This window comes from Ptychodera flava, chromosome 6, assembly GCF_041260155.1.
Source record: "Ptychodera flava strain L36383 chromosome 6, AS_Pfla_20210202, whole genome shotgun sequence".
Taxonomy (NCBI): Eukaryota; Metazoa; Hemichordata; class Enteropneusta; family Ptychoderidae; genus Ptychodera; species Ptychodera flava.
The window spans coordinates 15,886,962-15,911,292 of NC_091933.1; the positions used below are offsets into that span (position 1 = coordinate 15,886,962).

The 24,331-nt window shown below is 39.0% G+C and overlaps 2 protein-coding genes across 2 annotated transcripts; both read left to right on the top strand.

Moving 5' to 3' along the window:
- The first annotated feature begins 1,283 nt into the window (after positions 1–1,283).
- Positions 1,284–11,565, top strand: LOC139134969 (organic cation transporter protein-like). Its single transcript, XM_070702089.1, has 10 exons — positions 1,284–2,114; positions 2,971–3,074; positions 3,963–4,117; positions 5,004–5,175; positions 5,791–5,953; positions 7,436–7,512; positions 8,166–8,374; positions 8,731–8,839; positions 9,769–9,978; positions 10,471–11,565. The coding sequence occupies exons 2-10, from the start codon at positions 2,998–3,000 to the stop codon at positions 10,643–10,645; spliced, it is 1,347 nt and encodes a 448-aa protein (XP_070558190.1). The 5' UTR covers positions 1,284–2,114; positions 2,971–2,997; the 3' UTR covers positions 10,646–11,565.
- A 2,196-nt stretch (positions 11,566–13,761) lies between these two features.
- Positions 13,762–23,220, top strand: LOC139134970 (organic cation transporter protein-like). Its single transcript, XM_070702090.1, has 10 exons — positions 13,762–14,280; positions 16,436–16,539; positions 17,657–17,811; positions 18,245–18,416; positions 18,925–19,090; positions 19,486–19,562; positions 20,238–20,446; positions 20,721–20,829; positions 21,342–21,551; positions 22,330–23,220. The coding sequence occupies exons 1-10, from the start codon at positions 13,900–13,902 to the stop codon at positions 22,490–22,492; spliced, it is 1,746 nt and encodes a 581-aa protein (XP_070558191.1). The 5' UTR covers positions 13,762–13,899; the 3' UTR covers positions 22,493–23,220.
- Positions 23,221–24,331: the final 1,111 nt, after the last annotated feature.

The window sequence follows — 24,331 nt, forward strand, 5'->3', positions numbered from 1 at the left end:
CTATTTCTTTAAATGTAAGTTATAGGAATTGTTCATTGCCCTCAGTGAGCTCGATTTACAATAAGACAAGCCTCAGGGTTGCCTTGTCAAGATGTTCATGTGACAGATAATTATACTTCTGCTTAAATTTACAGTTAAATGACTTCAGAGAATGAAATTATGCTCCGAATCATTTTTATCTCCCAGAATATTTCTGAACACTGAAACTGCTTTTTGACGCAACACGACAAGGTTAATGTAGTATAGTGTTGAGTCTTCAGTAGTGATAAATCGGTACGACCAAATGCAGTAAACATGTAGCATTTCACATCAACACGCCTAGCTCAGTGGGGTGCGCTTATTTTCACCTCTACAGGGCCATCGGCATTGTAGCGCTACTGGTGAGCGAAGTCGCAAAAACCAAAAATCACCGACCGCCTCACCGTAGCGCTACAATTTTGCAGCTACCCTCGCTGGTAGCCATGACGTTAACTGAAAGTCCAAACTGCTTCTGCTTCCAAGCTTGACCCGAATATGACTCTCCATCGCTTGAACACAAGAGCCGAAAGCACCCGGTGCGGGACGCGTGCCCTGAGAAAAATCAATTTTCGTGTTCAACGGGTCGCTTATGCAAATATGAATCTGCGCATGCGCAGTGCTCCAAAATACATCTCTAACACGAGAACACGAACTGATATTGGCCACTTGTATTTAACATTAGCATATTATAATAAGGTTATAAACGGTGCGTTCGGGTATTTGGTTGCGGAAATAAGACTTATGTGGTGAAAATTATCATATTTGACAGGGAATAATCACCTCGCTTCGCTCGGTGATTCGCTCGGTGATTATTTCACCCAAATACGCTTATTTTCACCCAGAGGGCTTATTTCCGCAACCAAATACCAAATACCCTCGCTTGCCGTTTAGACCTATAATCTCTAATTATTGGATGACATCAAGTTAGTGAGACGGTGATATGCTTAGATTGTGCGACAATTCTCGCGGCGTGTCATGACACACTCTACCTGTTAAGGACGTGATGCTGTCTGACATGATCTATTGAAGATCTTACATTAATTGCCCATGGGACTGTTAGAAATTGGAAGAGAATTTTGGGTTCACAGAAATCCCTGAAATCATTCTGACAGAAAGGTATAATTTACTTTCTGATATCAATAAAGCCGTTTTATTTACCGATCATCTTAACACACTTGTCTGATTTCATGAAGTGGGCTGGTTCTTGTATGATACTATCAATGTCCGAAGTTCGTAATTGCGTGACAAGGAAGATGTCATCGATTTCTTGATCATTCGGCCCGCTTCTTGTGTAACAGGCCGAAATGTGAAACAGTTTATGATTCGACCTTGACAAACTTGAACATTTTCGGGTATCATTTCCCTATGTCACACGACACGTTTTCAAGCAGTTTCACACAGGTTACCCCACCACTGTTATTTTAACATTGATTTTAAGTCATTATATAACAACGGGTCTTTGTTTTAACTACATATCGCAGGGGTCAGCGTCAAAATGAAACACAGATTGTGTTAATCGAGATTCTATGATAAAGAAAACCGGCCTCTCAACCACAACACCCCCATTTCCCTCGACACCAATCAACGTGGCGCATGTTATAAGACGGTAACATTGACTACTCTATGGGGATTGGGCATATAGTGTCATCAATGAGTTAAAGCTGTATCATCCTCTCGTTAAATACATTGACCTGTCACGACGTGCGAAAAAAAAACATGAAGCAGTTTGAAGAAGTCATCAACACGGTCGGTGCGTTCGGTCGCTATCAAAGGATACAGTATATCATTATATGGGTTCTCAGTGGCAGCACTGCGTTTTACCAGATGGGCAACACCTTCTACAGCGCTTCAGCTGACCACTACTGTAAAGTATACGACAATCAGACTTACGTCGACCAGTCACCGTTGAAGGACTGCACCATTCCCTATTCACGGAAGGAGAAGATATTTCTTGGGACAAATGTCAGCGGTATGATGTCAACGTTTCTCAGGGGATTTCGGACGAAGTCTGCTCGCCTCGGAGCGAAGAGACGGTCAGTTGTGATCAGGGATGGGTGTATGATAAAACGTGGTATGAAAACACCGTAGTGTTTGAGGTTAGTAATTTGTGCTCGTCATTTTACATTGGAAAAGCATCACCCCAATGGTTAAGATGGAGGACTTGTGATGTCATGATTATTACAATAGAATTATTAGAAAATTTGTCATTTTTCAAGTGGCTTTGTTTTGTTTTGTTTTACTATGTTTTAATTAGGAGTGGATTGTTTGGGCGAACTCAAGTTTTGTTGAAGTTGGTGCAATCGTTTAATAATTCTTTGTTAACATTCTTCAATTTATTTGTTCTGATATGTGTTTCCATTACTCTGGGTCAGAGCTTAAATTCAAATTCTTCCCTGATTTCCTGGTGTACTATGACGTACACTTCTGAATGACAAGAGACAATACCGTTTGTGAAGCATGCTCTGTCTTCAAATATAGGATCATTAAAAGAAACCCAAAATCAACAAAAAATATGAAACCTGGTAAGAGAGGAAACTTGTTAGCAAATTTTCTACCAAAACCAAAAGATCGAATCGTTTAAGAATTGTTAAACTCTGTTGAAACTGAAGTAAATATCTAGATTTGAAACATGAGAGTGATGTCGCGTTTGAGAATAGCCGTCAAGTGTTGGGGCATGTCTCCCATGATGAGAGATTCTCCCATGGGTAATTGTGGACAGTTTGTAGGACATCTTACAAGCTGCGTTTTATCGTAAATCGAGATTAAGTTTGATGCTAGCAGCGTCTGATCCGCCGATTCAAGTCATTTCATTGTGATAACATTCATCCAAACTGTGCCATACCATGTTAGTTGGACCGCCCATTTGACTTCGTTACTTCCAAAATATGTATCGGAACGCCACCCAGGAACTGATCCCGATTTTTGAATGATTCTCTTTTTGTCGTTGTACAGTACAACCTGGTGTGTACCAATGACTGGATGAAACAGCTGTCAAAGTCAATTGTTCCACTCGGAAATCTGGTCGGCGTCATCGTCTTTGGACAACTGTCGGACATGTGAGTAAAACCCTATATTAACACTAGCACAGTGCACGGCACTTGGTTATACACGAATATGGTTTTTACTAGATGTTATGCGAAGAGGTTTTTGTTGTGGACTTCGATATTTTACATCACAAACCAAACCAATCCAAAACCAGAGCAAACAAACAAAAGTCCAAAGGTACTAGATACATGTTAGCCTGGTTTATTAGGGTCACGGTTACAGAATTAAAGTGCATATTGTCGCAAATATAACAGTCCCGTAGCACAGATTATGATATCTGCCATATCGGTGGCTGGTCGAGAATCTCGCCCTTGTTTCGAAACTCGAAACTACCGCCATGCACACTGTTCTTTGTTTTGAAATAGAAGAAGACACTGCAAAAATTAGTAAATAACGAGAACACTAATGTAGTCGCCAGTTGCGAATCATTATGCACTGCCTTCTGCAGGAAATCAATCACAGATTTTAACCTTTTAGTGGTTTGTTATAAATTTACCAGGCTAGTGGGATTTCGGTTGTTTTCGCATCAGTCTATTGCTGCACAATCTAATTGTCAACCAATCACCAAATGCCCTGAAAGCAGACATGAATATAACTGACCATGTTTATAACTGATGCATTTCCAACGTGGCGTGACGATTACTGAGTCGTGTTGTATTGTATCGCTAAATTAACAGAATGTCTTGTCTACCTGTATTTACGTCATCTATGAATCTGCTTGGAGACAAGGTGGCCGAGAATTTCATAAGCACCGTTGTTCGACCCTGTAAAATACTGCCCACTTTTTGGATGTCCTCGCTGAATACACTGCGTACAAAGCGTTTCGAAACCATTGAAAAATCAAACAAACAGAGATGCAGCTAACAAATTATTTGTAATAAATAACCATTCTATTTCAGATTCGGCAGAAAACCGATCTTCGTCATTAACCTTGTTCTTGCTATTGTAACTGCAATACTGACATCGTTTGCACCAAATTATGCCCTTTTCATAATAGGGCAGTTCTGTCTGGGTGCCTTTCCACATTCGATGTTTGTTACCGGCACAGTCATTGGTGAGTTATCAACATTACGTAACATTACGTTACAACATTACGTAACAGGAACAACTTTTCAGCCAATCGAAGATGGCGTCTTACATAGTAACAATACAGTGATGAACATGTTTCTGCAAAGTCAAAGTCTATAATAATAAACTTACATGTATGTATCAGATCTTGAACTGTTTAGAGAGGCGAAACTGAAAATATGGAATTTTCCTAGTTCAGTTCAGTTCAATTCAATGAAAAGTAACAGATATATGTCTCAGCACCCCTAAGCTACCTAACATAATTAGTCGTATTTTTTTCGTTACATAGTTTGTACTACACTGTATATTTCTTCGCACCTGAATGCCTAAAATGGACATCTTGTTTGCATGTTACATTTTATCTTGAAACAACCCTTCGCACTAAATACTGCAAATGTAGGAAAATATACAAGATATGGGAGGGGCTCAATTATTGTTCTTATATGAAAAGGTCGTCAGTTGAATTCAATTTCCATATATGCGCAGTGCAAATGAGTTATTCACTGATGGATGCAACCAATTACCATGAACAATGTCACATCGTATGAAAACGGCTGAGCGAATCACAGCGGGGGAACAATGCACATGGACATGCACCTATAGTCTATATGTTATCGGAAACAAATTCCATTTCTTTTGCAATGGCTGGATTTAACGACAAATTTCATCAACAGTGGCAAGGATAACTTCAATTTAGGTTTAACTTAAACTTTCGCGCTGCTCTGACTCGAAGTATAAAGAGCTGTATCTGTGGATAAAATTATTGGTTGTTAACAAAATAATAGGGACATGCACAAATGACGACCTTTGGCATCGCAAATATTGTGTTTATGGTATTGCACTGACACGGTTCTATTTATTTTCCTCCGTAGTCATGGAGATGATCGGACTTGAATACAGAACTATGTGTGGTTCTTTAATTCATGTGGCTTTCAGCGTCTTTTACATGTTATTCGGCGTAATTGCCTTGCTTAGTGGTGGAAATTGGAGATTAATTCAGTTGATAGCGGGCCTTATTTGGATTCTATATCTGCCATCGATATTGTAAGTAACATAATTTTTTTCAGTACAAAAACAGCTTCTTTAGGGTTGATATTTCCAGGTCGGATTAATGTAACAATTTTTTTGGACAGCAGACTCCTACAGTGTCATATGATGAGATGATACTGAAAATAACTGCCAAACTCTGATAATTTAATCGCAACAGATTCAAATTGCTATGCTACGAAGCACTGATCTCTCTACGGCTAAAGCTAGAAAAGTGACACCCTGAGGTTTACTGTCTCCAAGCGTTGCGTTGTAAGTGGAGACTTTAGTAAGACTGGCTTAAGAAAAAACGCAGTTTGTTGCAACGGTCAATGCTTAATACATATATAGGAGAGGGATGAAGAGATTTGAAGAAATGTTTCACAAGTTTTTTTACTCTCTTCAAGAATATTTCGAGATTCTTAATGAGTAGTTTGCTTTTCAAACGAGGCAAATTTCCAAAAACAGACATATCCCAAAACAGACACTTTATCGTACAAATGTTCACATGTACTACAATTTCACAACAGCATGTAATTTTCAGGTAATCAATTCATTTTACATACATAGCCAACATAGGGCTAGAAATATTCGGAGCCGAAAGCACTCAACTCTTTCCGTTCCATTCAACAGTGTGATTCTCGAATCTCCTATGTGGCTGATGCGAAAACGCAAGTACGATAAAGCCGAGAAGGTTCTGAGGCGGTTCGCAAAGGCAGAAAACACGGAACTGCCGAAAAATTTATTTGAGAAAGACGACGAAACAAAGTCTGAGGTTGAAGACCAAGATTCCGAGGTAATGTTGAACAGAACGGAGAATGTTTTGTGTGTCTGGTACTGAGTGTGGTTAATAGTTTGAAAATGATCTTATCCGTCCCTTATTATTCATCTGGGTAGCATGCATTACCAAATCCATATCGAGTTCTTTTTGACAAGTACATATATTACGATGTAAATTTCAAACGAACTACTAATTATATGCGTTACGAGCCTTCTGATTTTTGCGCTGAGATAATCTCACAATATTTGAGATAGATGTCGAAAAATTTCAGTCGGCCACCGATACTATGGCACTTGTTAATCGGTTAATGGAAATTACCTGCGTCTGTGAAAACTACTTCGTTTTGGCATGATATGTTGCCAAAACGACGCCTATCTGCTCAAGTGGCCGGTACTGCACTGCGTACAGCTTGAAAGAGTCAACGCTCCACGGCCGAATCAAGTAGTGGTTTATGGTGAAATAGTATCATAAGGCCTTCTGTGATTATATCACTCTTCTAATTCTGGTACTAGTGTCTCATAAATTTCGTAAATATCAATCATAAAATAGATTAAATTTTCTAGCAAGAATAAGTTGTAAACCCCTTGCAGAGTCACTGTCAACGTCATTGTTTTATTGGCATTTAATTTAGACAATAACATCGATCATGATCAGATGATAATGGTTATTGTGATTATGATCGTGGTGGCGGTGGTAGTGGTGGTGGTAATAAATAAATGATGATATGTGCCTGTGTGTGGATGATGTCATAGTTTCCCGGCATAGTTTTCGCCATTTCTGGAGTCTCTCCTTAAAGCCCCTGTAGCTGTAACTCGTGAAATTTGTCAACCTTAAAAAAGGCTTTCTTTTTTCTCTGGTTTTCTTTAAATTCTACAGATTTAAAGGATATAGTCTTTTACCACTAAAAAATTGGACAAGTAAATTTAAATTTTAACCGTTATTTTGATTTCCCGCCATTTTTAAAGATTGGTAATATTACAAAGAAAACATAGCATATGGTGTCCCAGCGGAAAACATTCAGCACTATGCATTATATCGGACTACTCTGTTATTTCTGTGAAAATTCCAATGCATATATGCACTTCGTACTGTGTTTTTGCTTTATTTGCATGAGGGCGCCATTTTATGTTTGGGCAAACATTTATTATTTATCTTGCTCAAAATTGCAAATGTAGTCCCAGTGGACAGTTTATCCTACCTATATAAACACTCCCCAGTGAATACATTCCCATGAACTTGTTTTAGTTTGGAAGTAAAATCACAAAAATAATGCGAAAAAGATACAGCTATCGGGCCTTTAATTTGAATTCCACACCCTGCGATTTTTGCGCTATCGAAACTGTAAGAAGAGATTCTGGATAATTTTTTCGCTTCAGTACTGTGTGACGGGTACATAACATACACATTATTGTAAGTTTGACTCCGAGCTGGCAAACCTTATTTTATTAAACAACATCGGTCATCACTAAAGGTTATCTGGTTTATATTGCGTTGCAGCTACGCCAATACACCGTAGTCGATTTGTTCAGGACTCCAAATCTACGCACAAGAACGATCCTAATGTGTTTTAACTGGTATGTCATATTTCAATATCGCCTTTTTCACACGACCAGCGGCTTAGATAACATCCACGGGTTGCCTTTCCTTTCGTTTTTGATCGAAGCTTAATCATTCAATTGAAAGATCTTACTAGTAATAATTTTTACCGTGAGCAGATATATAGGAAAGCAAACATGTGAACGAGGTTCTGCTTTGAAATAAAATCAATCGATTAACAACGCTGTTGTGAGCCAATGGCCCTAATGACTGTTCGTCCATAATTTGACGAAGTTTTTGATCAAAATCCTTGCTGGTCAACTACCTGCATCTTTTTCATAATATGTGACTGTTTCTACCAATACACAGGACACGAGTTATCAACACAGCAACTTGTTTCACCAGCTCATGTACGCTTGCAAAGAGTTACTGCAAACAATTCGCATCAAATGTTCATATCTTGCAGTCATGTCGGCAACGACAATATAGTCATGCTGTGTTTAAAAACTAACTGCTGCCCGTTTCATGACCACATAAGGAAGGCAATTCTAAAAGTACTTAAAGTTGGTGATTCTGTAGCAAATGTTTATTTTTCTCCAATTTCAATGGAAGAACTTAGTTACATGAAATTCTACGATCCGCGAAGATGAATCAGACTCGTGTACTCAAATCTTTCATTGAAATCCCGCAGGTTCTCGTGCAGCTTCGTGTACTACGGGATCTCTCTCAACACCGATCAGCTTGGCAGTAACCCCTATACCACATTCATCCTCGCTGGCTTTGTGGAGGTGCCGGGGCGTTTGTTGGCATGGTGGCTCATGTATGCCATTGGGAGGCGTTGGTCTCTCGCTGGATTCTGTATCGTCGGTGGGCTCTCCCTGATGCTGAGCGTGCCACCTGGTGAGGATGGTAGTTGGTGTCGTGTAACCAACAAAGTTTGTTGTGATAATTACATTTAAAAAGTTGCAGACTGTATTAGTGAAAGGTGGGGCGAATGTGATATTATAAAGAAAAGTCCAACAAACAGATTCTAGAAGCAAAAAGAAACAAAAGCAAACATACACACCGCCAACTACATTATAAAAGAGTTTGCCATTGAGAAGGAGAGCTTGTCAAACGTTACAAAAGTGTTCAAATATTTTTTCGATCCGTTTTTTTTTGTGGGGGGGGGGTCGTATTATTCATCACCAAAAAAAATCACGCACTGCTTAGTACGATGAATGATTCAATTTTTGTGTATTTTTTCGCCTTTGTAGAAATTCCCGAACTCTCTGTTGCCATCGCGATGGTTGCCAAGCTCTGCCTTGCCGCAGTATTTGCTATCGTCTATGTGTATGGAGCAGAAATCTATCCGACAGTCGTAAGGTAAGATTATAAATAATTCTGTATGCTAAGCCTTTTCCCACCAAAATGTTATTAAACTTGCTCAGGGGTACATGTGTCACCTTCCTTGTTGTGATCAACAAACCGGAAAAAGGTACTAAGGCAAAAAAATGTTTCTGGTCCTTAATATTCATCAAAAGTGATGCGATGATGCAATTCTCTCTTTTCTTTCTTTCTTTATTCCTAACAATGCTAGTTTGGCACTATTGATGCAACAGTTATTGTCTTTTATCACTGGCTGCATAATACTTCCGTTTTCTATTTAGCATTTATGGACATGCAAACAGGGATATCAAGGATAGCTTTTCTGATGAGCATGTAACCAAAACAAAGACATGACGCGCAGGTCCTGATATGACGCGCCTACTGACCAAAACCAAATCTTTTTTTGGCCTTATATTGCTTTCAGAATTTGGTTGGCGGGCAGGTATAGATTTTGGTTTCTATGTCCTTTCTTAAGTAATACCGTTACTGTGAACAGTTTCTTAATCTCACGATATCATGAAATCACCCCTTTATTTAAATTTTCCCCATCTCGAATAAATTTGCGTGAACACTGCAGAAAGAACTACGGTGTGTTGGCTTTGGATGCCTAAACATACATTATCGGTCGTATTTCCGCAGGTTTTACCCATTGATTGATTAGTTTTAAACCAATATAACATTGTTCAAAGCTTAAGAAACCAAAAGAAACATAAGATAATTTTATCTTGTATACAGTCAGCCGAAAATTAGAAATCGCCTCTTCTCATCCATGTTTGTATCCAGAATATTTCAGACCGGGGAATGGTTTGACCCGCTAAAGTGTAGCATAAACACAGAATCCTTTTCGACATCAGGGAAAGAGGGGTGTCTGTGGTCAACACTTCTACACTTCAATTGTGTTGAGTCAATGATATATCCATTTTCAGGAATGCAGGTATGGGAGTGTCGTCCATGTCTGCTCGTGTTGGTAGCATCATTTCCCCCTACGTCATGCTACTTCAAGTGTACTGGGGTCCCATGCCTTTTGTCATCATGGGAACGACGTCAATATTGGCGGGAATGTTAGCACTCTTTCTGCCAGAAACGAGAAACAAAACACTGACTGAGACGTTAGAGGAGGGAGAGAATTTTGGAAGGTAAGTGCTGCGACATGATTCCAGTGTTTTTTACACTTTCGACAAATAATCGTGCCTAGCGCCTACCTATTTGATAGCAATCAAATGCTGTGCCCTTCAAAATTCTTTGCAGTTTCAGTGTTCATCACTCATAAAGATTTCTTGACCGAAACGCTATCGATCAACTACGCTATCAAACATACGTGGGATAACGCTTTTTTTCTGATTGAAAGGATGTTTCGGAAGAAGTGTGTTGCTTATGTGAAGGATGTGTTTTCGATCTAATTATTAAATTTATTGATAGAAGCTTTTGATACTCAACTAGCAATACCCAAGTTTTTTACCCATTATTTATTTGTCTCTGTCTTTAATTTAATTCGGACGTAATCCGTTAATCAAGGTGACGTTGGATTTTCCGATTGATTGACTTCATTTCCTAATAACAAAAGATATCTTGATATGACTTGTAGTGTGTTTTGTATTCCTAAGAATTGATGTCGTCTCTAATTACAGGAAATCATACAAGGAGAATGAAAAAGGACAGATCGAGGTCAAGATGGACACACTCAAAGAGTCTGAAGAGACGGGCCTGGACGTTGAGGGCGCCTCCGAATCGAATGAGAAGCACGCCAACGGTGGTTTGAGCTGTGACTCTGAAATGGGGGTGGCGAACAAAGGATTTGAATGAGGACAATGTTAAAAAGCACGAATAATATGGATAAGTCAATATTACATTGTCAGATCAAATTCCAAACCGTCCTACATACTTTAAACATGCAATTACTAACCCGTACCTTGAAGGGGAATACTATCCCTGTGTCACTATGATGGACAAAAAGATGGAATGCACCCAACAAGGACACAATTAAACTTCAAAGAATGAAAGGAGTGATGTTATAGACCGGAACTGTTAGGTCTCAAATTGTTGAAACCTTCAATGTACACACTAAAATCAGGCATATACCAGAAAATATCATTACCGAGTTTGAACTGAAGGCAATGACATGGTCTTGTATTTTGTTAGATTTAATTATTGTCCATCATGTATTTTTGATAACAATGTGCCATTAGTGAATTAAAGTTGATACAGCCAGTCTAAACCCTCCCCTAGTGTCCATTCATCACTACAAGAAAGTCTAGGTTTGCATGTTCAGCCTCCAGCACCAGCCACCCAGTGAAGACTACTGACCTGTATCGAGTTTTCCCGTTTGAAATGAAATCTCATTATATAACAAATTTCTTTTATCTGACTGTCGCAATACGACATTGTTAGCACGTGTGGATCACTTAATCGCAATCCCTTTAATGCTTTGATATTTCGACAAATCTAATTATCTCTGAAGGTTTCGCAGATACAGGATTCTTAATCTAATCAGCTACAAGCGTAACATGCCCCTGCAAGGTCAAAATCCGGACTTCAAATCCTGGTACCAATACTGCTTCGATACACTATTCAACAAATACATGCGCAGTAAACATATAAGCATAATACCAACACACGTGCCAACTTCGATCAAATGTAACATTCACTGACTTTATTTTGCTTGTATGACCTCGTTGAACTTCGACTTATTTTTTTGGAATAAAGTTGTGTGATTTTTCGAAGTCGTCATATTTGCGTGGAATTGAATAGAACCCAAGCAAAACTTCTATGAATTCTACTACAGGATTCATTATGAACAGTTACAGTGTAATCTAATGACGGAATCAAAACTGGCCATAGGAATCCGCTTTTTTATTTACCAGTAAAAACGACGTTGTACCAAGTGCCTCTCTGTTGAATGATATAACAAGTTCATGTAAGTTAAGCCAAGATCTCGACAACGTTTGTCAGCGTCAGCGAAATATCGGAAGTTTTTTCCTAAAGTTTCTTAATTTCCCGCAATGAACATCTATCTGCATATATGAGAATGAGAGAGAGAGTCTAGAACAAAGTGTGTGTATGAGAGAGAGAGAGAGAGAGAGAGAGAGAGAGAGAGAGAGAGAGAGAGAGAGAGAGAGAGAGAGAGAGAGAGAGAGAGAGAGAGAGAGAGAGAGAGAGAGAGAGAGGCCAAATATAAAAAAGTGAGGTTCCGATTGCATACCTTTTCAAACTTAAGGTAGGTTGGTCGATTTTTTACAATTTTGTTTTTTTCCTATTTCTTAATTCTTAAATCTTACAGTTATTCAAAACGATGTAGCGGGGAATAATTCTTTCAGAACACCTGTTCAGATTGGATAGTGTTGTTAAATCATAATACAGAGGACAATACAAAGGACTAGTGTACTTGTGTAAAACCATCAAAACTGATGAACTGACTGATTACAGTTCTTCTACGGACAACTGAAGTGTTTATCAATGACCATAGTCCAGGTTTTATGAGCTGAAATTATGATTCATTCATGATAATTTGATCACATGTAAAGAAGAATGAACACGAGACATTTGTTCTAATCAGCTGTAGTATATAGTCGTCTGCACGACATTTCTCATGGTCTCATAAAAGTGAAAAACAGCTTTTATGATGCAATAATCAAATGGTTATGTGAAGCTCAAGTGTATAATCTCTCGGAATCAGGAACGCGTAAATTACTACCCTAAGGTATCTTTGGTCAGGGTCACAGTTTCCTGTCACACAGCTTGACCGAGTCTACTTCGTAGGTGACAGATAAGAGAAGTCCGTCGCAAACTCCTAAAAAGTGCAGTGTGGCATTCGACCCAAGACAACGCTGTATTCACGGGCTTTATCGAGTGATCAAATCATTGTCCACTATCATAAATCACCTGGGCTGTTCTATGCCGTATCCTCCGGACATCGCAAACATATTAATATTCAAGTTTGACTAAAAGGCAGGGACCACCTGGAACACGTGGACTAACTTAATGCAGGCGTGCAGAACAGACATACCTCGGTGGTTTCAAAGGACACAGAGGAAAAAAAATGAAATAAACTTTCGGTTAGCAGTTGCAAGCTTTGATAAAACCCATGAACTCGGACATTTCTTGTAAAAAGCGTACTAAGTTGGGCTCTGAAATACAGCTGTCCTTGGCCTCAAAATTTTCTAATAGAATCGAACTTGATATACAAAAGAGTACCATGCAAGCTTTGTTCCAAATTGTGTCAATGGATATGGCGGAAGTAACGTATGCTTTCAATCACTTTGAACATCATCGGATTCAAGTTAAAGTATATAATAGTTTTCTAGCCTTTGCTCCCACGGATGAGACACGTGCTCAGCAGTTGTCAACATTCCCGGTTCAAAATGTTATCAAGCTGTAAACACAACACGACCGATATCATTCAAACTTACGCGATTTGGTGTAAATTGAGTGAAATGACACGTTGTGACATGGTATTTGTGTATCCAGATCATTTGCTCAAGTTAACATAATACTGCGAATATTAGCGCTTCCACACATTTTAATCATGCATTCAAACCACTGAATCAGCCTTGGCTCATACACCGGGTATCTTCAAAAACACAATGCCCTTCTGTCCAATGTGGTGGCGCTCTTGGACCACACTATCATCACAGTTTCTTGGCATATTTACTATGTTGTAAAAGTTGCAGTTATGGGACTCTTTTTGTCCTGTTTTTTTCTTTGTATTGCCAGGTACACATTTTCTGTTACGATACATAAGTTTTACGAAGAAGGTTTGCCGATTTTCTTTCGGTTTAATCATTGCGATCGCTCACTGTATTCAAAGCCGTACATGTACCACGATATACTATGAAGCAATCAATCAGAGACCGTTCACTAGGGGTGAAAAGTCGTCATCAACAATAAAATCTGTGATAAGGAACAATTGATATCGTGTGATCCTTTCGAAGGCTTGTCACATTTGCAGCCTCAATGCAAGAATTGCTGGCCGCCTTGAATTCGATAGCATCAAAGTGAGACACTGGTAAACAGAGCACGGTTTTGTTTCTGCGGTCTGATGTCGACGCCTTCTGGCCGAAATGAAGCAATTTGAAGAGGTCATCAACACGGTCGGTGCCTTCGGCCGATATCAAAAACTGCAGTATGCTATTATCTGGATTCTTGGCGGCAGCACTGCATTTTACCAGATGGGCAACACCTTCTACAGCGCTTCAGCTGACCACTACTGTAAAGTATACGACAATCAGACTTATGTCGACCAGTCACCACTGAAGAACTGCACCATTCCCTATTCCCTGGAAGGGGGAGACGTTTCTTGGGACAAATGTCGACGGTATGACGTCAACGTTTCGCAGGGGATTTCGGACGAAATCTGCTCGTCTGGAAGCGAAAAGACTGTCAGTTGCGACCAGGGATGGGTCTATGATAAAACGTGGTATGAAAACACCGTTGTGTTGGAGGTGAGTATGGGGAATGCTGATAACATTGTTCTGATCTCGTGTAAGTTTAACGTAAAATTTCTCGAAAGAATTAACACACTAAATTACAAAAGTATCTCTTGTTCTCATTACGGTATTTTAATTTTTAGTCATTTGTGAAATAAAGCAATTTTCCTAATATCTTTTATTACATGCCTCGATGTGAATACAAATCAGCGCATTGATTTGGATAGTAACATCCGGGAAGTTAGCGGGCCGGTGAACGATGTACTGACCGGTTTCCATTGTTACCCGGTCCAATGAAGCCCTTCGACGTTTTCGACGTCAAAGTAGACGCCTCACGCTAGATGTAAAATATCCATGCGCGCACTGCTATTTTGACTTTCGTTAAAATTCTCTTTGATGCTGGTCGATTATGGTAAAATTGTTTGAAAATGCCCTGCATGTAACTAAATGTCATATAGCATTAACTGAGAAGAGGCGTGTAATAAAAATATTATTGCCTGAATATATGGGTTTATGTGCCCTCACAGCAGGAGACAATTTGCCCTCCTGGCGTCGGGCAAATTGTCACCTGCTCTCGGGCACATAAACCCATGTATTCAGGCAATAAGATATAACATTTCATACCCATAATCGAGACTAACACAAATGTTCAAGAGGCAAATGCTGTATATTCCTTATTCATAGGGAAAAGAGATGTTAGTAACTTAAAGAAAATAAATAAGTGTACATGAACTACTGGAGATATTTAATGAGCTCCTGTAGGTGTATACTGGTCAAAGTTCCTCAATTTTCCTAAAATAGAGACGTAGCCAGTGAGGCAAGTGTCGTAGAATAGTACGAATCATAATCCTTTTTTGACCATAGCCAAGAGCCGGAAGGCTTGGGAGCGACTGCCGACTGCATGAGCTGGCGATACATTTGAGATTCACGATTCGTCACTGTTCAGGTAGTACGCGCCTTGAAATTAAAGATATAGAGTTTTGCTCAAACTTGTCTAAGGGAAACTTTCAACCATTCTCGTTCAAAACCAACAATAAAAATTAGGGGTCACCATGCAAATGTTGGAAACTAATTACCTTAAATTTACCGATGTTTGAAATTCAAAAATGTCGCCATCTCTGTGTCACAGTAACTCTATGGGGGAAATTTAAGTTTCGATTTTCAAAAATCTAAGGAGTTGAAAGCTTTCGGTATTCCTTGAACTTAAAAATGAGCGCTCACAAGTGGCAGTCTAAAGTAATATTGAGAGTCAGAATAAACGTCCCCGACGCGCACGATACCTTAAGCCACGCGAAGGCCGAGACCATAACGCACAAGTGCCTGTCAAAAAGGGCACTGTAGATGTCATGGCGTAAAGCAGGTCACACTACACACTTATCTCAAGAACTTTGGCAAACTTTCCGAAATGGTAACCCTTCTACCCTTGTCATGATTTAAAAAGTTTGTTTAATATCAGTAGTTTGTTGTATATCAGTAATGGATATTGTTATAAAATTGGATATCTTTTGGATCGTTTTATTAAAAGTTACACTTTTTATCTCATTTGTGAGAATATTTGTTTCGATTTCCTTTTGATGATATTGACAGTTTTTTAAAGGAATTACAATGCTTATTATCGGCCAAACGAGCCCTTTAGCATGCCAGAGAGTTTGTCTACATTTTAATTGGGGCTGGGGTATTATTGATGTAGGGCAATGTTTTTGAGCAACGAGGGCGGATGAAACAAGAAAGCAGCATATTTTCGAATGCAAATCAACACATGTTGCTAAATAAAGGATCCATAACTATGAAATCCGAGAATATTCACGGAACAGCTTCTGGCAATTTGCAACGGTCCCGGAAGCCTGTAGCTCATTGGTTAACCATGAATATTATGCATGAATATGCATCACTTCACGAACAGCCAATTCGCCAAATATTGGCCTCATTACAATCTCCAGTTATCTATCTTCCGGGACGCTGCATATATGGCCCAACATCTTCGTCAGTCATTTACAGAACTATTAATGTAATACATCACACCCACGGAATCTCTTAAATTACTCAAAAAACATCAGTGGTGTGGCCTTGAAACAGCACAATCATTCTAAATATAGTAATTAGTCGGTGATCAAGAATTATACCGCAGAATACGACATTATTTCAATATGATGTTATTATTTTTATATAGTATGACCTGGTCTGTAACAATGACTGGCTGAAACAGCTCTCTAAATCAATCGTGCCGCTGGGGAACTTGGTCGGAGTCATCATATTTGGACAACTCTCCGATATGTAAGTAACACGAAACCAAAATTAGGATTTCTCAGTTCTTTCTGCGAGACATAGTGATGAAATCGTCGCAGCGCGTCATCATCACGTGACATCGTTTAATTGCAGAAATGTTATTGCTAGGTTTCAGCGAGTATGATCTAGTGAGGAAACAATGCACGTGATAATCGTTACCTGACAGATACTATCACCTTCTGTGTTATCTTAAGGTTGAATTGTATCAATAAATTAACCATAAAAATCATGTTTCGCCAATATCAGCAGATGTAAATGGTGGTGGACTTTGCTCGACAGCACTCGTGAAGGGGAGGGGGGTCCACTCTGTATGAAAAATAGGACTGTGAGACCAGCTTTTATGAGCCGCTATAACTTAAGTTTATGGTACGCTAACGCATTCGGTTCACTAATTTGTATTCGACAATGCCCTTTCATCCTGGCAAAGCAATGTCCTTTATCACGGAGTCTGTTTTTCCGAAAGCTACGGCCGATTTAAGCAACATATAATATGGACTCTGTCTTTGGCACAACATTCTTATTTCTCCAACTCTGCATCTGTACAGAAATATTTTCAAGAGATATCATTGCCGTTATGACCACAGTACACCGGTAACGTGATCGTTCAGTGTCAGGGTCTTGAACCTTGAAACGCGTCCAAGTAATAAACCTTCATGTGTCAACGTTGAAATATGTAACAAACAATACATCGTTTGTGACAGCTTACTCTGAGAGACAATAGCGGAATAAATATATATGGTCACGGCTTACTGTTTATGGCATTGACACAGCTGTAACAGTGTAACTAGGTGGTCGTCAAAGACGTCGAATTTTATCCGGTCGATTTAATTTTAAAAATTCCCGTCATACCCCAAAAAATATATTATGACAAATTACACTGCGATAACACTGTGACATTTAGCATCACTTCAATGAAAAAGTTAAAAGCAATAAATCAGTTGTTCGATGACAGCGTCTGCGGTATGGTGATACCGTTGTTATCAACCGACGACAAAAGTGTTGACCGTTAGTACCATTATTGTCCGATTAAACCATTACTGACTCACTTACACCATTATTGACCGATTATATCATTATTGACCTATGAATCACATCTTCATTCCAGTTTTGGAAGGAAACCAATCTTCCTTATCAACTTGGTTCTTGTCATAATAACCGCAGTAGTGACGTCATTTTCACCCAATTATCCGTTCTTCGTCGTGGGACAGTTCTTCCTCGGCGCGTTTCCCCATTCGCTGTTCGTGACAGGAAACGTCATAGGTGAGTTTTGAAATTGACCACCTGTCAATCACGAATCTAATTCTCTTGCTTATTATCCCGATAACTATATGCATTGCGATTTAGGGTTTTTATGATTGTCACTCTTCAAAAGTATATGTTCGCTGTGTAATGTGAAACCTCCTATGTTACACGATTGCCATACATTTGTGTCAAATATAATTAAAAACTCACATTATGAAAAGATCATGTTTTTCGTCGCAATGATTGAAACGAAAACCAATCATACCATCATCGTAAAGATTATAAATCGAGGGATGTAACGATTCGATGTCAAAGTGTCCGAAACGTTTTAATTTTAATAAAACAGAAAGTTAGATGAACTCCAATTTAGACCTTTATTGAGAGAAAGCCCTCTGTACACTTTTGTCAGAAACCTCGGTGTCCTTAAAACCCCCTTTATTTTCTACGATAGTTGTCGAGATGTTAGGACTTCAATACAGAACCATGTGCGGCACAATGATGCACGTTGCTTTCAGCGTGTTTTACGTGTTATACGGAGCCATAGCGTATTTGTGCAATGGTAACTGGAGACGGATTCAATTGATCGTCGGTCTTATTTGGATTCTCTATCTTCCGGCAATATTGTAAGTTCCACATTTAATTAATTATTATCTTGCGTTCTGTCCCTCTTTCTGTCATACCCCTACGCCCACATCAGGGTGGTTCATGAAAATTCATCAGTGATCAATATACTTAGCCATAGTGTAATGACAGAACCGAATAACCACAGCATAAAATAAATTGAAGCATACGATGTCGGTATACATGAATACACTATTAAATACTTAGAAGGCAGCTACACTGTCTACCACAGACATGATAATTCACAATTATTCATGAAACATGCTTGTCCGGCCCTCTATAATTCATTGTTTATAGTCTGACATTTAAGGATTTAGAAAAATAATAATTTCGCCAATGTTTTCACCGTAGTGAGATGGTTAATAACACATTCACTTCTTCAAAAATGTGCGTCTCGTTATCAAAAGCAGTAACAATTTGCAAGTGTTTTGCCCAGCATTTGACAAAATATTAACAGTAGACTAAAATGCACTTATCAAGGGGCAATTATCGGTATACCACATATTGCAGTATCATTACGGAGACACCAATGTGGCTGATGCGAAAACACAAATACTACAGAGCGAAGCAAGTTCTCAAGAGATTCGCCAAGTTCAATAATACAACTCTACCTGAGGATATATTTGAATCTGAAGAAGTCGAATTAAAGTCCATGGAATCCGACGAAGACAGAAAGGTGACGTGAGGATGTAGGGATGAATGACGTGTCAGTATGCAAAATACAAACGTTACTTACAGCAGAAGGGACCTGCTGCGCATTGGAAACTCATAGCTGTTTTGCAAGAGCATTGAAAGTCGTTTCTTTATGAAACCCGAGTCCATGAATTTAACTAGTAAAGATAAGCTTATTTATCAAATAATATCATCGGAACTCCGTTGTCATGTTTATTTTTGTTCCACATGAGAACGGCGGTTGCATTTCTCGATCCTGCCCTTCTGACTTAAAGCACTAACATCAGTTTTGCTAAAAAGAATAACTCAGACGGACTTTATCAAAATCTTCACCTCAACTCTTTGCCCTCTCAAGTATCTATATTGTTCTCCACTTTTGCCATTTTAATTCTCCGACAGGTGCGTCGTTCCACGTTGTTCGACTTGTTCAAGACTCCAAATCTACGCAGGAGAACCCTGCTGATGTGTTTTAACTGGTAGGACATTGATCACCGTATTGATATCAATCAGAGACCTTGTATTGTTTGTATTTTAATTTAAATAGAGTACTGAAAGACGTACAATTTTGAAGCAACTTTGGAAATAGAAGTTAAACATTTATTTCATACAGACGACAAAACTGCAAGCACATTTTCTCGAAGGTTTTCCTTCAGCTTAGGGTAGTATGCGCCTCTAAAATGGAAACTTAAACTTATAGCTCACACTTTCCTCAAGAAACCTTTCAACCATTCTCTTTCAAAATCAAGAATAAAAATCGGGGGTCACCGTGCAAATGTTGGTACTATGGCAACAAATTACCTTAAGTCCGCCGATATTTGATTCAAAATGGGTGCCATCCCATCGTAAACGCTATTGGTAAAAAATAAATTAAAATAAGATGAACAAATAAGTAAATGCGTTTTGGATTTGAAAAAGTACGACGGCGAACAAAATTTTTCACTTTGTGAACTTCGAAATGAGCCCAGACAAATGGTCTGTCTGGAAATATAATGCAAATTTGAGTTCAATACCCGAGGCACATTTTACCTCAACTAAGGTATATCATTTTACAAGCTTCTAAGTTTGCACATTTTTTCGAATGTTTCATAGCAGCTTTGTTTACTGAGGTATATCCATGAACACGCTTCTGAGCTCGCACATTTTTTTCAAAGGTTTTCTTGCAGTTTTGTTTACTACGGTATATCTCTGAACACCGACCAGCTTGGCAGCAATCCATACGTCACTTTCCTTATCGCTGGAGCCGTTGAGATCCCGGGACGTTTCTTGGCTTGGTGGCTCATGAAAATGATTGGAAGACGATGGGCACTCTCTAGTATGGCAATTTTCGGTGGCGTTTCTTTAATGTTGAGCGTTCTTCCGAGTAAGTTTACTTTCAAATACATCCAAATAAATAAACAAGCAAATGTTGAGTGCAATTTTATGTGTCTACCAATCATAATAATCATGTTCATACTGTTTCCCAGGAAGGGAACAGGGATAGAAATCAAAATCGGGAATGTATTTAAATGAAAAGTAAGAAAATGGATAAATATATCACCCTGCAGGGCCGTGAAAAGGAAGACAAAGTATACGGCAAAAGTACATACTGTTTCCTGATATCATGCTTAACCACAATTCGTTTCTTCTGAACGTAGACATTGTTGAACTAACTGTTGCCATAGCGATGGTCGCCAAGTTATGCATTGCTGGAGTGTTCGCTATTGTGTTCGTATATGGCGCAGAAATATATCCGACGGTTGTCAGGTGAGACAAACTCATCGTAGATACAAAGTTTAGAAGACAAAAGATGACATTTTGGTCAGTGAAATTGACTACCGTTAGAGCCAATAGTATCTCTTGATTGGGACACATAGCCATGAATTTCGCACTAAAACACAGACGGACAAGTCATCTGTTTATGTAACAACCAGATGAAAGATATACTCAAGTATTCGCTGGAATACAGTCTTTTTTATTTTGCTTTGGGAAGACTTGCTGTTTATTGGAGAAAATCTAAAATATATATATCACAATGTATAAAATTGGTGTAAATTTAAATGAAACTAAAGTTCTTAAATGTAGACAGTAGCCATTAATAACAAGCTCGTTACTTGCAAGTCAAGTTTAAGATGATTGTGCCATATGTTTGGCACATAATGACGCTGATCCTTTGATCTAGCATTGACCTACCAGCGAAGTAATGTCCTAGGCCAAATGCGTATGTTATAAAATGACCGTTTTCAATTCAATTCATTTTCTAAATTTCTGGCGTGAAGGAATGCGGGCATGGGTGTGTCTTCCATGTCAGCTCGTGTTGGTAGCATCATATCGCCCTTCGTCGTCTTGCTCGAGGTGTACTGGAGTCCCATGCCCTTCATTATCATGGGAGTGACGTCAGTGATAGCAGGAGTGCTGGCACTCTTTCTACCGGAGACAAGAAACAAAAGACTTCCCGAGACCCTGGAGGAAGGGGAGACATTTGGCATGTGAGTAGAGTGTCATTGAAAAAAGCTGATTACTTTCGATGACCCTACAGAGACATAGACATATGATGATGCTTTTTAGTTGTAAGTTATGATATTTAATTAACAAGGGCGAGCATCTTGAGTTATAATAAACAACCGCTTGCTTTGTGGTGCATTAGTTCCCGTGTTCACCGACGCACCTCGTTGCACAGATCATACAGATGCCTCTCCTCCTGCGCGGTGGTTTGTCCGTCCTGTCTGTCCGCCTGCTACTGAGTTAGTTCAACCCGAATATCTGCAAAACGGACTGACATGCAATCGGGTACACATTTGTATAATCGGGATTAGGGATTGCGGTCATTTTGAATTTCAAATATCGATAAATATTGGGCACTTTGTTTCTCTAGTGCCAACAATTGCACGGCGAGCCTGATTTTTATTCTTGATTTTGAAAGACAATGGTTGAATGTTTGCCTTGTTAACAAAAGTTGAAGTCTTTCATGTTCGAGGTGTGAAATACCTTAAAGTATAATGGACGCTCTCTTGTCCCTTAAAATGGACAATTCTGTCTGAAACTCAGTAATATGATTTTGATTCTGCGAGTACTGCGTAAATTCAAAGAGAACCCATAAAATCAAGAAGAAAAGGTAATATAGGATCAAAAACGCAGTTTTTTTCTTGTTCCACTATGATACATTAGTTCAGTTTTTCATCTTCGAAAATTTGGCACACTGTAATATGACTTCTCTTTTCCATTTTTTGCCTTCATCGGAACGATCAAATTATTGTGAATTCACAGAAGAACGCACAAGTCAGACAGAAAGGAAGACAAGAACGTGGATATGTTTGTGGATAAATCTCTACAGACAGACATTTGCGCCAATTCAGTGGAAATGTTAGTGGACAAATGCCAGAAAATTGATATTGGCGTCAATACAGCGGCAACAACATCATCATGGTGAAAAGTTCAAGGGGAGAAGTCAATGTCAGCAATAGAAACAATCACAGCATCAGTAAATGGAATAGTGCGAATGGCGATGACCAACAGCCAACGACGGCAGAAATAACAGGGCTAACTAACAAGTTAGCTTTGTAGCAAATGTTTTGTTTTACAAAAGAACTGTGACAATTAAAATATGATAAGAAACACAGACATAAATAGTAATCTAAAGCAATCATTACAACTGTTATTTTCTTGCTAACGAGAGTTTTCAAGAAAATCAGTTCTCATCAACGGAAGCTGGTAAATGGTTATGCATAGTAAATGGAGTAAGGAGAGAAACTTATTCAGGGATATAATTTTCGCAGGTTTTTTGAAATGTTATCTTTTGAGTTGTGCTTTAAGTAGAGAGAAGCCACTTTTTGTGAGAAATAATAAGATCATGGTCATTATGCTAGTATTCTCATCGGATCACAATGCAGCTGACGAAAAGCCACCTCTCTCATGTCTACCATTTATGTAAATTGACAACTTTTTACCTTGATACCATTTTCGAAAAATATATCGTCCATAGCCATTTAGGCCAAACAACAGAAGAAAAGGACAGCATTCTTTCAAGATGGCTGTATGCAAACTGAGTGGAATTTGTTGTTACCATGACATCACTTAAATTATAGTCTAGTGAAAGAAAATACACCAAATAAAAGAAATAAAATCATAACAGGTACTAGGTCACCGTTATTTGACACCAATTTCCATGTTTGTTTAAATTTGACGACGTAAGGCACCGATGATACCGAACAACAATCGCACAAGTGCTTTTTCGTTCAACTTTCTGACGATTTGTGAAAAGGCAAATCCCTCGGCTATAATGACCAGATTTTTTTGTCTAAACGTAGATGACATATTTATCTGTTTACTAAATTCTTGCGTTATCTATGTGGATGGATGAGTTAGAGTGGGATCGGAAACAACTGCCTTCTTAATTTGATGAATGGTACGGTAAGTTACAAGTAGGTATAAGGCGATGATGAATTTGTATGCTACATGCAATCTGCAGTCAAATATTTGTCCCATATGCTTGTTGTCTGGTAAAATGTATAGCAACCTGTGAGTCTTTTGCCAACCCGCCTTCCGACAAGCCCTTGTTGTTGGATTACAGCCACGAGGGGAGAACCACTTGATTTTGGGGGAGGGGGCTGGAGGATTTTTAGAAAAAAAATTGTCGGCAAATGAAGAAGAAGAAAAAATGATCTAGTAGTGTCTTGAGAAAAACTGATTAAAGCAGACCAAAAGTTAGGTCAAAACTCGTTTCACAAAAGGCTACGCACTGGCACAGACAAATAGAGAAACAGACTAGCAACGGGTATTGTTCAAGGTGTGAAGCGCTTACGTAAGCCTCCATTCTCGCCTCGCCTCAGGTCGCTCCCGCCTCTCTTTTCCGAAGAGTGCCGACCATGCACCCTTCGGTAGTATTCGGATTTTTGCCAATTTTTAAGCGAAAGTATGTTCGGGAAAGTTTGTATTGTCGTTGTCGTGTGGCGCTGAGCAAAATTGGCATGCTGGCGACAACGAGAACGATTTGAGCTTCGAGAAAGTGAGTTTTACTATTTCAAAAATTCCTCTCACATTTTCATGAATATATAATGAGTGTGTTTGAACCAAATTTGAAAGTCTTTTATCGATACTGTCTGGTTTTACTCAATGGTTTACGGTCAGTCATACCGTCTTTTACACGTTCGTCAAGGAAGGACATGTTTATGAAACTGCTGGCGTGTTATGTTTTGATTGGCGTGAAGCAGTGTTTCTGCCCTGAGAGCTCACAAAGTAAGTATGGTTGCTACGCGACTGGCAGCACGAT

Coding starts and splice junctions, on each gene's coding strand:
- LOC139134969 (XM_070702089.1), top strand. CDS start 2,998: ATGAAACAGCTGTCAAAGTCAATTGTTCCACTCGGAAATCTGGTCGGC. Junction 8,375..8,730: donor GATGCTGAGCGTGCCACCTG/GTGAGGATGGTA, acceptor TCGCCTTTGTAG/AAATTCCCGAACTCTCTGTT. Junction 9,979..10,470: donor GAGGGAGAGAATTTTGGAAG/GTAAGTGCTGCG, acceptor CTCTAATTACAG/GAAATCATACAAGGAGAATG.
- LOC139134970 (XM_070702090.1), top strand. CDS start 13,900: ATGAAGCAATTTGAAGAGGTCATCAACACGGTCGGTGCCTTCGGCCGA. Junction 16,540..17,656: donor TTTGGACAACTCTCCGATAT/GTAAGTAACACG, acceptor TCTTCATTCCAG/TTTTGGAAGGAAACCAATCT. Junction 19,563..20,237: donor CTGCTGATGTGTTTTAACTG/GTAGGACATTGA, acceptor TTTTTTTCAAAG/GTTTTCTTGCAGTTTTGTTT.